Source organism: Dasypus novemcinctus, chromosome 4 (assembly GCF_030445035.2).
Source record: "Dasypus novemcinctus isolate mDasNov1 chromosome 4, mDasNov1.1.hap2, whole genome shotgun sequence".
Lineage (NCBI taxonomy): Eukaryota > Metazoa > Chordata > Mammalia > Cingulata > Dasypodidae > Dasypus > Dasypus novemcinctus.
This window is the reverse complement of record NC_080676.1, coordinates 74,965,869-74,982,069: the sequence shown is the minus strand read 5'-3', so window position 1 is coordinate 74,982,069 and position 16,201 is coordinate 74,965,869. Positions and strand designations below refer to the sequence as shown.

At 45.6% G+C, this 16,201-nt stretch overlaps 1 protein-coding gene across 1 annotated transcript in view; it reads right to left on the bottom strand.

Annotated features, from left to right (window-relative positions):
- The window catches only part of SLC12A8 (solute carrier family 12 member 8), a 201,031-nt gene that overhangs the window by 54,678 nt on the left and 130,152 nt on the right, over positions 1-16,201 (bottom strand). Inside the window, exons 7-10 of the mRNA XM_004465818.4 lie at positions 14,370-14,457; positions 12,665-12,752; positions 7,733-7,879; positions 780-1,425 (exon numbers count right to left, since the gene is read on the bottom strand). Coding sequence (XP_004465875.1) covers positions 780-1,425; positions 7,733-7,879; positions 12,665-12,752; positions 14,370-14,457 — 969 coding nt within the window. The remainder of the gene's footprint in view (positions 1-779; positions 1,426-7,732; positions 7,880-12,664; positions 12,753-14,369; positions 14,458-16,201) is intronic.

Genomic DNA, 16,201 nt, shown 5'->3' with positions numbered 1-16,201 from the left:
ACAAAATGAACAAACACAGCAAGTGCTAATAGTAAGGGGATGGGGAGACATAAATAAATAAAATAAATCTTTAAAAAAAATTTATATTGAGTGAAATAAGCTAGACACATTGGACAAATATTATGTGATCAACTGATATGAAATAATTAGGATAAGCAAATTCCTAGAAATAGAAACTAGAATATAGCTTTCCAAGGACCGGGGTAGGGGTAGACAATGAGGCATTAATGCTTAATTGGTACAGAATTCCTGTTTGGGGTGATAGAAAAGTTTTGGTAATGGATAGTGAGGATTGTAGCACAGCATTGTGAATGTAATTAACTCTCCTACATTATATATTTGGATGTGGCTGAAAGGGGAAATTTTAGGTTTTATGTACATTACTAGAATAAAAGTTTTTAAATAAAGCCATTGGACTATACAACACAAGCAGTGAATGCTAATGAAAATTAAGAGAATAATTATGATAATATTGCTTCATAAATTGTAAAAAAAGTTACTACACTAATGCAAATCATTAATAAGGAAAATGGTGTTTATGCACACATGCATGTGCGTAGGTCCACGGGAACTCTGTATTTTCTGCATAATTTTTCCATATAACTACAACTTCTCCAATAAAAATAAGTACATATGAATCAAAATTAACAAGGATTTTAAACCCACCTATAAAGCGAACAGACTACAGACTTGGAGAGTGGGTCGTTATAACCAGGTAGGTTAGACAAGCAGTGGTCACCCTAAAATAAGAGGCCTTAGTATGATTCCAAAGCACTCACCTTCTCCACTTGGCCTGGGCTGGTTACACAACTCGGGGGCAAGTTGTTCTTCACATGCTCCCCCGGGCTGAGCCCATTCGCTCCCTGAACTCTGCTTGTTCCAGTATGACTCCTTCCCTTCTGAGGAGGCAGCAGGAAACCTTTCAGAGCCCTCACTGGGGAAGGAAGTAGGGGACTCAACATCCAGGAGGAAGCTATCTCTTAGGGTTTGCTTGGTGGCCCTCTTGCGTTTTCTCCTCTTACTCTCTGGGATGCCAACATCCTCCCCTTTCCTGGGCTGACTACACTCAAGCTTCCTAGTTTGCTGGAGGAGCTGATCCATGTCCTTGGTGAACTCCAGCAGAGTGCCCTCAGAGACACTTCGGGTGGTGCCTTCGGAGCCGTAGCTGGGAACCTTCTCCAAGAGTAGGTGCTCAGAACACTGGAGAGCTTCCGTGCCCTCCCCGTGTGCTGTCACAGGATCCGGCGGGAGGCTGCAGGTTTCCATGGACAGGGAGAAGTAAGAGTAGTCTACTGCGATGTACGTCAGCATGAAGTTGATGGTGACGATGGGCGCCAGGACGTTCACCTGGCCCACAAGGACAAAGGCCATGGTCACCAAGCTGGTCAGGCAGATGGCAGCTACAGGTGTTTTATTTGGCCCTTTCTGCAGAAATAAAAGGAACATTCAAGATTATATTTCAGAAGAAAATCACAGTAGATGATAGAAAAACAACTCAGGATGACTGAACCACTTCTCTGCATGTGACCCTGGGCACATTCATAACTTCTCATCTGTAAACTCAGAAAAATAATATCCAGTTCATGGGGTACTGTGAGGCTGAGAGACAATGCAAATACAATGCTTAACACAGTAGGCTCCTAGTGCACCACAGTCTTCAGGTGTTTTATTAGCTGTTAATATCAGGCATTACTATAGAACTTTGATTTCCCTTATATTTTCTCCCCTTGCCTTTCAATGGATTTTAATACCAGGCTTGGAAATCAAAGAGGTACAAAGTTGATTCTTCCAGGCTATCATGGAGAACAGGACTGTAAAGGTAGACCTTGAGAAACATGACAGGATCTTTGGTGGCTGGGGTAGGGGGATTCTGACACTAAATATACATACCTGCCCATATGCACACATGCACACATTCACACACACCTATCAGTGGAGTTAGGTATGGTGACCTTCAGGTAGAAAGGAGTAGAAAAATGCACTAACACTCCACAGAAGCTATTTCTCTGTCACTGACCCCGTTCTTGGGCCAAAAACAAGTCATTTCTCAGTCCTCATCTTCCTTGACCTAAAAGCATTTGATGTAGCTGAACACTCACTCCTCTTTGATAGGCTTTCTTCACCTAGCTGCTTTTCCTTCTTCTCCCCCCTCACTGCCTCCTCCTTCTCAGTCTCTCTGGCTGGTTTCTCCACCTCTCTTCAATCTTGACATTTAAAGCACCCTTTGGGCTCCATCCTCCCAGCTTTCTCCTCTTTCTGTACTCCCTAGGTGATCACAACAAGCCTCATGGCTTTATGTCAGCTTTATGCTAACAACTCCCAAATTTGAATTTCCAGCCTAAAATGTTCCCCTGTATTCCATGCTGAAATATTCAACTGTCTACTCAACATTTCTGGTTGATGTCTAATAGGATCTCAAACTGCATATGTCTAAAACCAAATTGCTGATACCCCACCCCTCAATCCTACTCCTTTTGTAGTCTTCTCCAACTCAGAAAATAACAACTCCTTCCTTCCAGTTGTTCGACCAAGTAAAAACCCTGATGCTTCTGCTCATTCTCTCTCACTCCATCAGCAAACATTGCTAGCTTTACCCTCAGGATCCATACAGAATCTAAGCCCTGCCCCTCAGGACAGATAGAGAATTACCTCCATGCTAGTGCTCTGGAATGTGAGGGGCTGTATGCAAGCAACCCCAGACCTGCTCCTTGAATCTCCCCTACAAGCGTCTCCAGGCTTGTGGCCCTTCCTGAGGGCTGGAATAAGGGAAAAGCTTAGAAGCCACAGGTAAAGACACGAATCCAGCATCAGCCTGGAGCTGAGGAGCACAGCACCTACTGACCTGAAACACCTTCCCTAGACTTTTAGGGAGAAAGAAACTTAACTTTTTGAGAATTACGTTTTGGGGTTTATTTGTTACAATTGTTTAACATAGTCTAGCAATGCAATTACCAAGAATAAAGGTACATCCTCAGACACAAAAGGGAACTTAGAAGCAGGGTCTCACGAAAGCTGAAGGGAGAGCTTCAGAGCAGGTAAGGACTTCGATGAAGGTGGGTTGTGAAGTGATAAAAAGGCAAATGTGAGCTCCTGTTCATCAAAAGACACCGTAAAGAGAAAGAAAAGATAAGCAACAGAGTCGAAAAGGTATTTGCAACATACATAATTGACAAAGAGTATCCAGAATATACAGAGAATTCCTACAAAATAATTGAAAAAAGGCAGTCCGTTAAAAAAAATGAGCAAAAGATTTTTAACACATTACAGAAGAGGAAATATAATGCCTATTAAACATACGAAAAGATGCCCAAGCTCATTAGTAATCAAGTTAAATTAAAAACCACAGAGAGATACCATTGCACACTCACCAGATTGGGAAAAAATTAAAAAGTCTGATAATACCAGGTATTGGCAAAAAGATAGAGGAACAGGAACCTTGATACACTGCTGATGGGGTATAAATTAGTATTGCTTTGGAAAAGTAGTTTGCATTATCTACTAAGTGAGATATATATACCTCATAAATTGGCAGTTCTACCAATGAGTGTATATATATGTATACATATAAATCCTGAAAGAATTCTATCTGTGCACCAGGATACTTATGTAAGAATATAACAAGAAGTTCATAGCACTGTTTTTTGTTGTTTTTTTTTTATTCCCACTATTAATGCTCTTTAGCATTGTTTTTTTTTATTGACTTTGTAATAATATTACATTAAAAAAATATATATATATATGAGGTCCCATTCAACCCCACCACCACCACCCCACCTCTCCCCTCCCAGCACCACTCATTCCCATCATCATGACACATCCACTGCATTTGGTAAGTACATCTCTGGGCACCTCTGCACCTCATGGTCAATGGTCCACATCATGGCCCATACTCTCCCCCATTCCATCCAGTGGGCCCTGTGAGGATATACAATGTCCGGTGACTGCCCCTGAAGCACCATCCAGGGCAGCTCCATGTCCCAAAGACGCCTCCACTTCTCATCTCCTCCTGCCTTTCCCCATACCCATCAGCCACCATGTCCACTTTTCCCAATCCAATGCCACCTTTTCTATGTGGACATTGGATTGGTTGTGTCCATTGCACCTCTATGTCAAGAGGAGGCTCAGATTCCACATGGATGCTGGATGCAATCCTCCCACTTTCAGTTGTAATCACTCTAGGCTCCATGGTGTGGTGGTTGTCCCTCTTCAACTCCATCTTAGCTGAGTGTGGTGAGTCCAATGAATCAGACTGTAGGTGCTGGAGTCTGCTGAGGCTCAGGGCCTGGCCATCACACTGTCAGTCCAGAGATTCAAATCCCCCAAATATATCCCAAACCCCAACACCAACTGCACCTCCAGCACATTAGCATGAAAGTCCCATGAAGAGAGATCCCATCTGAGTCCAGATTCATCACACATAAACACCATTTCCAAAGAGGGGCCATCTGCCCTGGTAGTTAACCCCATCGGCCATGACCATTATAGCACTGTTTTTAATAGCCTCAAGTCTGAAACAACCCAAATATCCATCAACAGCAGAATGGATAAACTGTAGAATATGAAATACTATACATTAATGACAATAAACTGCTGTTATAAGCAAAACCATGGATGAACCTCACAGACATAATGTTGAGTGAAAGAAACACATCACAAAAGAATAACACACACTATTACTCCCTTTATATAAAGTTCAAAAACAGGCAAAATTAAACTATTTTACTTAGAGATACATATGTAGGAAATCATATGTATATGCCCATGAGCTAGCCACAAAAATGGTTTTTATGTTTTTAAACAGTGGAGGGGAAATCAAAAGAAGACTAGTTTGTGACATATGAAAACTATATGAAATTCAAATTTCATAAATACGATTTTATTGGATTTGTTTAGGTAGTGTCTGTCTGCAAAGTTGAGTAGTTGTGACAGACACCATATGGCCTACCAAGCTTAAAATATTTACTATCTGGTCCTTTTCAGAAAACGTTTCCTGATTCCCAAGTAAAACGATAAATAAATCAAAGAACTTATAGTCACAGAAGTCAGGAGAGTGGTTACCATGTGAGAGGGCTGAGGCTCCGACCAGAGAGGGGCGTGTGGTGCTGGTCGTGCCAACTGGACTTCTAGGAGGCTGTTCCTTTCATAATTATTCTCTAAATTGCTCATATTGATTTTATGCATTTGTCTTTATGTTGAAAGATATCATATTTAAAAAAATTTTTTTTCTTCTTCCCCCAAAATGGGCTAATAAAATTGAATCACATGTAAAGAAACTATTAAAAAAATTTCAGGCTCTCTCTGCTGAGAGAAGCCCACACCAAATCTTGCTGTGTATTTTCCTCTTTCTCTCCCATTTCTCAGCAAACTCTGTTCTTTCCCCCATGTTTCAATAAATTCTTTTTACTGGCCTAACTAAAAATAAAAATTCCAAAGTTAAAAGACAAATGACAAATTAGGAAAAGTATTTGTCATATGTATCACAGACTTAATCTCCCTAATGTAGAAAAAGCTCCTAGCAATTGAAAAGAAAAAGACCAACCATCAGAGAAAAAAAATGTGGCTTTTAAATAAAAAAAGAATGCTACTAATAAATATTTATACTATTATAATTATAACAATATAATGTGCAATATAATGAAGAAATAAAGAAATAAATAAAATTATAATAAATCATTCCTTAAATAATAAAAAAAAGTTCAACCTCATTCATAAAAATAGTAATGCAAATCACAAATATCCTAAGATTCTATTTCTCACTAAGTGTCTGGCAAAAATTCACATTTGACAAAGCACTCAGGTGGCCAGCCTGTGGATAGGCTCATTGCTGACATTTGTGGGGCCTGGGGCAAGAGTGCAGATGGAGGTCCACATGTCTTATGTCTAAATATTTACAATTATAAACCAAGCTAAGGAGATGGTAAATCAGATATGTTTTATCAACTCCTTCCTTGGCAAACATAACTTTACGACGATGGAGAAGGTCAAGTTCAAGTTTAGAATGCTCAGACTCTTCCGAGTTCCTCCCTGGAGGACAGCTATGCACTGCCCCCAGCTCACTGCCCACCCTCTTCTCTTCCCAGCCCATCCCACGAGGGAGCCTCCCGCTCACATGTGTGAATGTCAAGCACACACCCTGAACAAATACAGACCAGTGGAAGAGGCCCTGCAGATCCTGGAAATGGGCTGGGGTCCACCTGGGCAGAGAATACCAGGGTCCTGTATACCCTGGAGCCTGGTTTAGAAATGGCGCATGGGATCTAGGGGACGTGATCTTTGGCCTCATGACCTTCTTATCCCAAGAAGAGCCAGAATAGAGTTCTATAAAGTCAGGGCCCTCTTGGTCCCAGTCTAAGGGTGGTTCTGCTGTGGAGCAGCTATCAATCGCATACTTTGCTGGTAGATTACAAAGTGATACAAATCCCATGGAACATGTTTTGGCACTATCTATTAAAATTAAAAATGTATTTACCTTTTGACCCAGGAATACCACTTACAAAAATTTGCCCTATAGCTATATCTGCTCATACACAAAATTACACACACACAGAGATACAAGCACACACAAGGTTATTCATCACAGCATTGTTTCCTGGAAGCTGCCAATCTATAGGAAACTGGTTCACTAAACTATAATGTATATACACAATGGAAAGAGAATGGAAATTCTTTCTACATTCATATGAAAAGATATACTTCTAGGCTATATTAAATGAAAAACACAAGGTATAAGACAATGTATAGAACACTATCTTTTGTATTAAAAAGGCGCAGAGAGGAATTCATAAGAAATTTAAAAACAGCAACTGATGGGGTAAGGGTTGGGTGAGGAAAGAGGTAGAAAGACTTGTGAGAGGAGGAAAAAAAATCTCAGTGTATAATTTTAATATTGTTTTTAGTTTTGAAACCTGTGTATATATTACCTAGTAAAATATATGAAATATATGAAATAAATAAATGTATGAGAAATGATAAACTATTTCTCTGCCCAGCCTATGCTGGCTGATGGATAAGAAGTGGAGGAAGGTAAAGAGAGAAATTAAGGGTGACTTGCAACTATATGTGCCTTTAACTGGAGGGAGATTGGAATCAGAAGCTGGGGTCCTCTGTGGTACTTCCACAAGGTACAAAATAAGATAGTTTACGAATACATTAGCAGGAAGTAGGGTCTCTGTGTTTATTTTTCTTTTGTCATCCCCTAGGTTTTAGGAATGTCTCATTTGCTCATTCCAACTGTGACTCGGCGAAACTATACAATTTCAGCACAGCTTGTTACCCTTAGCATTTGCTCCGGGATGATTAACAGGGAGCCCAGAAATCAAAGGTGTGGGAAATCATCATACAGCTACCCCCAAGGGGAAGGCGAGCCTCGAGGGCAGAATTAGAGCTGCAAGGACCAGCTCCCCTTCTTACCAAGAGCACCTTTCTTTTATGCTAAACTTGGAGGACCCCAGTTATTTTTATTAAAAAACATGGCATTCCCTTGCCCTGCTGCTCAGGGTCCAAGCTGCGTCCCTGACAGGTCAGCTAGCCAGGGCTGAGGAGTCCAGCAGGCCTGGGACCTTTACTGAGACTTTGTCTAACTGGCCCCGGCCAGCCAACCAGAGGACTGGGCTAAGAGGAAAGACCTCCACATTCTCATTTGTCCCATCCCAGAGAACTTGGCTGGTGGGTCTGATCCAGTCAGTGGCAACGTGTGCATTTCTCGACACCAACAACAAAAAAAGTCACTCACTCCTTGCCCCAGACAGGCCAGTGCAGGAATCACTTTCTCCTGGGCAATGCACTGCAGGATCCGAGGGGCTCCATAGAGTCCTCCCATGCAGGAGGCCAGGGACGAGATGTATAAGCCCAAAAGGAACAGGAAGCCTACCAGGGACACCTGTAGGAGGAACAGGTTCATCATCCAGTGTTAGAACATGCTTCTGTTCCTTTCTGCTCCCCGTCACCTACCTACCGATACCCCAGTGAATCACGCACTAAGCCCTCTAGATTCAACCTTTTGAATATATTTCCCGTATCCCCTGCCCCACTACATTCCCACGGCCACTCTTTCAGTTCAGTCCAACATCATTTACTGTTTGGGACTTCACAGTGGTTCTCAAATTAAGTGCATCAGATCACCTGGAGGGCTTGTTAAAACTCAGACTGCGGGGCCCCACCCCAGGAGCTTCTGATTCAGGAGGTTGGGAGTAGGGCATGAGTTTGGATTTCGAAGGTTCCAGGTGATGCAGATGGATCGGGAACCACACTTTGACAACCACTGGCCAACTACAGTACTAACTGGCTTCCCGCCTCTGGGCTCTCCCCACTCTCAACCATCCTGTAAGCCTTTACCAGAGTATCCCCTCTGAAATGAAACACTGGTCCTCATGTCTTGATAAATTATAAAAACTCTATCCCAGCTTTCTCCCACCTGAATTCTATTTCTTCCTTTCTATTTGCCATCCATCCATCCATCCATTCATTGAAGAATAATCACTGAGGACAGGTTATTTTCCTGGCACAGTAATAGGCACAGGACAAAGCAACAGTAAACTGTGCAGCTTTAATCATTTTTCTCACTTCACGTTGGACTTTAAACTTGCTAAACATGCCCATGGAGGTGGAAGTAAGACTTTATTTAAGTGGATGTGTGTGAACAGCTTTTTGTGTTTTGTTTTTTTAAAACAGCAAAACAAAAGTGGTGCCCTTCCGTCATATGCCTGATTGAGCCGTCACAAAGTCACTCTTCCAAAAGATAATCTGGGTGTAGATTACCCTAATTTCTGTTTTTGGCAACTACTGATGTAAATAATTAATTCATTTCTCTGCTCTTGGTTTTTTATTCCAGCTCCCATTTTGAGCTTCAGTCACTGAGGGACCCCATCTCACTGGCTGATCTTGAAGGGCTGGATTTGAAGTAATTTGCCAAGTGACCTAAACCCTGTGGCCCCTTGACATGAGTGAAACCTTGTAATCCCAAAGGTATTAATGTGGCAATATCTCAACAGATCCCTGGCTTTCTCCCATATCGTATTTCCTCAGAAACATGAGTTTTCTAATAGTATCCTCATCCACAAATTGATCTCAACTTTCTCTCCGCTTTATCTCTAGTGAAACTCAGGTTTTCTCTCTTTGTAGCCATCTTCCAGAAGGAACCAGTCTGCCATCTTCCCTGCCTGATGGAGAGCAGAGGGCGTCTGTGGCCTGGGCACGGGCTCCGCACAGCTGATGACTCTCTCGGAGCCTCCCAGGCAGCCCCTGAACTGGATTTTCAAGGCTCAGCTTGAACATGTGATTTAGTGTCTGTTAAATCCAGGAATGATTAGAGCTGACTCTCCATTGTGGGATTCCCGTGTTTAACGAAGATGCCCTTTTTTGGTATTTTTCCTACTGTCTGCTCTTAAAGGGCTAGTTAGCAAGTCTCAGGGCTCCTAAAGTACTGGATCTTTTCTTTTTCCCTCCCCATCCCCCTCACCCTGCTGGGGTTTTGTTTGTTTGTTTTGCTGTCTGTGTCCATTCGCTCTGTGATCTTCTGTATCTATTTCTCTCTTGTCTTCTTTTTCTTCTCTAGGATTCACTGGATTCGACCCTGGGGACCTCTGATGTGGAGAGAGGCTCCCTCTCACTGCCACTTCAGTTCCTGGTTTCTGTTGCGCCTCACCTTGACTCTCCCCTTCGTCTCTCTTTTTGTCGGGTGATCACCTTGCTGTGTGACTCACTTGCATGGGCACTGGCCTGCTGTGCAGATACTCAGCTCGCCCCATGGCATGCTTTTTTTTTTTTCAACCAGGAGGCCCCAGGGATCAAACCTGGGTCCTCCCATATGGTAGATGCAAGCCCCATCACTTGAACTACATCTGCTTCCCTACTTGATCTTTTTGATCTATAATAAATAATTTTTCCTGGACTGTATACAATTGATTTTGACATATTTACTTAATCTATTTTATTTATTTATTTTTGTCCTCTCTAGCACTGGCTCTTTACCAATTCCTTTTTCTATAGCTGGATAATATTGGGATTGACTATTTTGGCTTCTCCCAAAATTAACTACTTCCACATTTACTTGAATTTTACATAAATATGGAAGAAATGTATCCCCCAAATAAATGTCTCTATCTATAAGTATATCCCCATAAAGACTGTGGAGGGAGTTAAAATTTAATAAGCATGTACTATGTGCCAGGCATTGTGCTTTACATGGGTTATCTCAGAGCCATCACCATGTACTAAAGATTTTTAAGAAAGCATAACTTTACTGACATCGACACCCAAGAACCAGGAAAAAGTTTTCCTCTAGGTGGAGATAAAAAATACAAAGAAGCTTCTCAGAGAAACCGGGGGGTGGGAGGCCAAAAAGTCAGAAATAGATCAGGGAAGCTGAAGAAAACCCAAAAAGCAACAGATTAACTGATCAGCTGCAGGTCAGCAGAAAAGAATCCAGGGCGGACTGCAGCCATGGAAGATAACTGATCTGGCAGAAAGCACCTGAGAGAAGGAGAGAGCAGCGCGGCGAGGAGATGTGCATGAGGAAGAGCCAAGGGGCGGAGGTGGGAGGTTGCGCCTGCTCAGTACCCAGGTGAGGTGTGGTCACACAGAGCGAGGGGCCTCACTGCTTCAGAGGCCAGGAAGGCTCGGAGATGGGTGGCTCGGGACCGAGGCCACAGCTAGGCAGCGACACGGATGGTGTATTAAAACCCCCTCCGGGAGCTGGGTTGTTCACGTGACCCGAGTAAGCAGAAGCGCACTTGTCCCTACCTCCCTGTGCTGTGTGCGCCCTCGTCTTCCCCAGGGAAGGCTGATGCTGCGGGAGTATGGAATCTGCTGCTGTAGCCAAGTCAGTCCCAAAGAGGGGCAAAGGGGGAAAGGAAGAAAGCCAGCATTCGAGGTCCTGTTCTTTCAGGCAAAATCCTGTGGTTCCCCCTGAGGGGGTGGTGGGGCAGCAGAACACGCGGGAGCTGCTGTTTTGGATTGCCCTGGTGGACTTCCGCCCTGTTCTCTTACTTCCTGCCCCAGCTCCTGTTCACTACCGAGAGCAAGAACTGTATCTTATCTTTCTTTGTAGGCTGTACGACTACCTATTCTAGGAAACATTCTCTTGCACTCTCCTGAAATGTAATGGCCAGGGCTGGTGCCCCCTCCCTGGTTCACTGGACAGGGGGCATTCCATAACCGCCCCTCCGCTCGCATGTCTGTCATCCGATGTGGAATTCCCACCCACAAGGGCTCGCGGGCTTTGGAAGGTGTTTTCCGCTATCGCTGTTTGTGGTCTTCCTGGCACGAGGATGCCTGTCCTCCCACACATTCATTCTTGGCTTTCTCTGCTGAGCAGGGGCAGGCGCGCAGTGGAACCCCGGCCCAGGGAATAACTTTCCTCATTCCATCCAGATCAGAGTCTGTAAGGATTGGAAGGTCCTCTGCGGAGGAATCCACTAGAAAGGAACGTGGGCTAACTTTAGAAGCAGGCAGAGCTAGCTAGTCATGGCAAATCAGAGAGAAGCAGTAAGAAGTCCCCCCAGGGCAAAGGATGGTCCTCCCGCTGCTCCCTGTCCTTTAAGGAGCCAGGCTTTTCATTCTGCAACAAGAGAAAAGCCTCTGGGAGAGGAAACTCAAGGCCAGAAATGTGCATGTAGGTGTAAACGATGGATTTAGACTTCTTCCCTAAACAACTATCACCCTTACTGAAAAGAAACCGTTGCTAAGTCCAAATGCCTCTCTCCTGTAAATTCAGATTTTCCTACACCAGGTTGCCCCAAGCAGCGGCTTTCCCGAAGATCAGCAAGGCTGCTTTGCAAAGCCTCACACCAAGAGCAAATAGCATTCTCCTACAATATTAGCAATGACACTCAGGAATTAACTGAGGGAGAAAAGCTCTCTAACCTAGTAAATTTCTCTAACAGAGGATGAAACATCAGGGCCTGCTTTTGCCTGTAAGAGTTTGGGGTAAGGTAGGAGTTTTGGGCATTTCCAGAGGAGTGTCTGGAAATCTTCCTCTAGTGGAGTCTGGGGATATCACATGCTTCTTGAGTGTCACATGACCTGCAGCCAGTTAACAGGGGCAGCTGTGGGGTGGTGGAATGCCAGGAATTCGCTAATCTCAGGTCAGGGTGTACAGCTCTCTGCTCTGGCAACAAAGATGTTGCAGCCAAATCAACGCAGCCGGCCCAGGGGGTGGTTCTGAGGCCCTCAGTGGGCCAGCAGAGGCCTCGGGGTTCTCAGGAGCATGAGGGCTTCTGCTCCACGTGCACCCAGGCCCCTGGCACTGGCCCGCCTCCCTTCCCCTCTGCCTCCCTGCCTTCTTCTCTGTCCTTCTCTCTCTTCCTTCTTGCTTCTTGTGAACAGCACTTTCTATTCATAGTAGAAGGTAAATCTATTAGCAAAAATGAAGGGTTTGTTTAGCGGGAACTGCAGGTGACCCGATGCTTTGCTTCTCTCTGGACTTTGGGTGTGAGGAAATGGTTGTGTCCCCGCTATCCGGTCACCGGCCTGCGTGTGCCTCTCTGGGTGTTGTCACCTGTTCCTAGGGATCCAGAGGCAGAACCTCCACCCTCTCCGTCCTGTTTGCACCACCACACTTCAGTCCTGGGCCCAAGAGCAGTGGGTCTCCCAACAGCACCGGCGAGGGGAGGCAGCCACTGGTTAACTGACAAATACTGACTCCTGCCGTGCAGGACTCACTCACCTTTTCCGCGATCAGGAAGTCATAGCGAAGAGCCTCTCGGGTGCAGATGGCGCCGAGCAGGAAGGCAAAGACGATGTACAGAAACCACCTGCAAAACCCGGGAGCAGAGCTGCCACGTCCCGTGGACTCAGCCCCCCGTCCCAACCCACCCCTCCCGACTCGGCCTTTTATTTCGCATGTGAACCTGTCTCAGAATCAAAGAGAAACCTCCCTAGCTTGTCTGGGAGGGCTTTTTGTACCATTTATCCTCTAAAGAGATTTCTTACCTTTCACAAAAGTATCACTGTTTTATCTCTTTCTTACATCAAGGAAGAAAAGCACACAAAGGGTTGGGAGTGGGGGCAGTTGGCTTCTGGGCTGCCAGGATTCAGGCCACAGCCACCCCTCATAGCCCACCCCCCAAAGGAAGGACTTTAAGTCCTGGGCTGTAAGTCCTGCTGTTCTTTGGCACAGATCACAGGTAATAGAGAGAGGCCAAGAGTGAAAAAGGCAGAGATGACCCGACCCTGCCCCAAGATGCCACGTGACCTTGAACGGGTCCCATGAGCTCTGTGAACTCCTCATTTCCAGCTGGGTAGTGAGGGTTGGGCCAAATGTTCTTCCGGAGATTCCCAGCTATGACCCAAAACAAGAAAGAAAGGGGCGCAACCCAAATCCCACCAAGTCTTCTTTTCTAGCCTCCTTTAGAACCCTCTTTCTTTCCTTTTCTGCCCAATACCTAATCTATCTTTGTTGTTTTCATTTTCTTCCCCATGCTATTGCCTTATTTAGCACCAAATAGACTGGTACCCTGTGCCTGGCCAATAGCATCCATGCCATTAAAATTTGCTAAAAGCAAATTCAGCATTTGTTAAACAGCTATATTAAATTTTTAAAATACCACAGTTAAATAATGCCAAGTACATTTAATGTTACAAGTCATTTTCATTCCTAGGATCTCATTGCTTTTTCACACCTACCCAATGAAGGGTAGAAAAGCTTCTTCTGGGAGTATGAAGAGAAAAACAGAAGACTCTCTAGGGTTAGAAGTAGACCCAAGGCCCCTCACCTGCTAGTGTGGGCAGCACAGCCTAAACTAAAATCCAAGAAGCCTGACAGCCTTGCGGGTGGATGAGAGGAAGCGAGTGGGGGTAGGAGGACAACAACTCTCTGATTTTCTACTCTGTGCCTTTACATACAGTATCCCATTTAATACTCCATGATCTATGAGGTGCACATATTATTATCATCCCATTTTACAGATAAGGACATTAAGGCTTGAAAGCTAAGTCAATTGTTCCAGTCACATAACCAATCAGTGGCAGAGCTGGGGTACAAATCCCATTTTGCCTGACTGCAAAATTCTTCATCTCTATGCTCCCTCCAAAGATCACGGAAACTCAATGGTTAAAAAATCCCCAAGTTCAAACTAGGGAGGGGGAAATGGGGAGGCCAAGGAGAAAGGAATGAATGGATTTGATCAGTGATCTGCTTTCATGACACTCCTCCTTCTGCAAAATTCCCAGGCAGGGGGTATGAGAGGGCAATCATCTGAACCCACCAGACGTGAATTTTCCAGCTGGCTGCATGTTAAAGGGAGGATTGGAATATGAAATAGATTGGCCACAGTCAGGGCACTCTTAGAACAAAGGGGGCACTCGCCTTTGTGCTAGGGGTTTTCTCTCCCTCTTTCAAGCTCATACTGATTGCCTTCTGGGGAACTTACGAGATGCCAACAGCTGCTAGGGAGCCCAGGGGGATGCTGGCAGCCGGCTCCCTGAGGTCACCGCCCATGTTGAAGCCGGCCATGACGCCTGAAAGACACCCCGACGGGGACGAGGGGTGACACATTGTTCTCCGAGAATCACCGTCCCAGGACTCCCCCCCCCCCCTCCCGCCCTCACCACCCCGCCCCTGCACCTCCATCCTGCCCCCTGCCCCTCCTGGACGCCCTCTCCAGGAAGCCCTCTCAGGCCAAGCCCTTCCAGCTGCAGCTCTGTAAACAGGCCGCTTCTCCATCTCCCCTGGCAACTGGGGAGGCCTCCGCGTGGCCAAGAAAAGGACTTTTGTGGATTGGGTGACGCTCAGGAATAAAGCTCTACCAGCTACAAAAGCATCTTATCACCCCGTGCAAAGCAACGAGGGCGAGGGAGGTATACCCAAGCCACACAAAGGTCCCGATACCACGTGCTGAGCTCTGCCTCCCAAGCCCGGACAATGCCCTGGAGAAGCTCGGCATTAACAGAAAAACCCAGCCACCTCCTGCTCAGCAGATCTTCCTTTATTCTGCTGCCCACTAATTGCGCCTGGGGTTTCACGTGTCCTCGGCGTCAGAAGCCATCCAAGAGTCAGGGCTTGGGACCACTTTCAAAGCTCTTGGGCTACAAATGACTAAACAAACTCCAAACGCCAATCCTGATGCTACCAATATTGAAGCACAACCTCTTTTTCATCATCATCTCTATTTTCCAAGCGCATTAATCAAGCATAATTAATCACCGATAAGGAGGGGCCATCTGCAGAGGGTGCTGGGTGGTGAGGAGGGGAATGTTGACTTTTTTTTTAAGATTTATTTATTTCTCTCCCCTTTCAATCCCCCCCCCCCCCCCCCCGTCTGCTCGCTGTGTCCATTCGCTGTGTGTTCTTCTTTGTCCGCTTGCATTCTTATCAGCGGCACCGGGAATCTTGTGTCTCTTTTTGTTACGTCGTTTTGCAGCATCAGAGCTCCATGTGTGCGGCTCCATTCCTGGGCAGGTTGTACTTTTCTTGTGCGGGGCGGCTCTCCTTGAGGGGCGCACTCCTTGCGTGTGGAGCTCCCCTACATGGGGTCACCCCTGCGTGGCTCGGCACTCCTTGAGTGCATCAGCACTGCGTGTGGGCCAGCTCACCACACGGGTCAGGAGGCCCTGGGTTTGAACCCTGGACCTCCTATGTGGTAGGCAGACGCTCTATCAGTTGAGCCAAATCCACTTCCCGAATGTTGACTCTTATGATGTGTATGTATGCAGGAAAGTGACCAGCCAATGTATTCTAAACATCAGTGAGGGGCCAGCCCACAAGTGCTCAAAAAACTCAATATGAGGGACTGCCCTGGCCAGGAAAGCGTCACAGAGGGGTGTGTGGCTCTCCAGTGTGGTTTTGAAAGAAGGGTAGGAACCGATTTAGGAAGAGGAATGGGTCTAATGAACACTTTCAACCCAACAGAGCCTGTACTAAGTGGTTTACACGCATGTTTTTAAACGTTTTATTTTGAAATAATTGCAAACTTGCAGAAAACTTGCAAAAATAATACAAAACAACCCAGAGAACTCCAATAAACCCTTACCCAGATACCCTGATTTACCAGTTTTTAACATTTTGCCATAGTTGCTTGCGGTCGCCCCTCGGGCTGAAGTGTGGTTTGCTGACCTGGCGGGGGGCGGCGGCCGCGGTAGGCCTATTCCAAACCGCTGCCCCTGTAATAGGGTGGTTGGTTGGGCCCACCGCCACCCCTGAAGGAAGCTCGGCATGGGCGCAGAGTGCCCTCGGGTCTCCCCTTCTCGGCAGCCATGCCTCCGT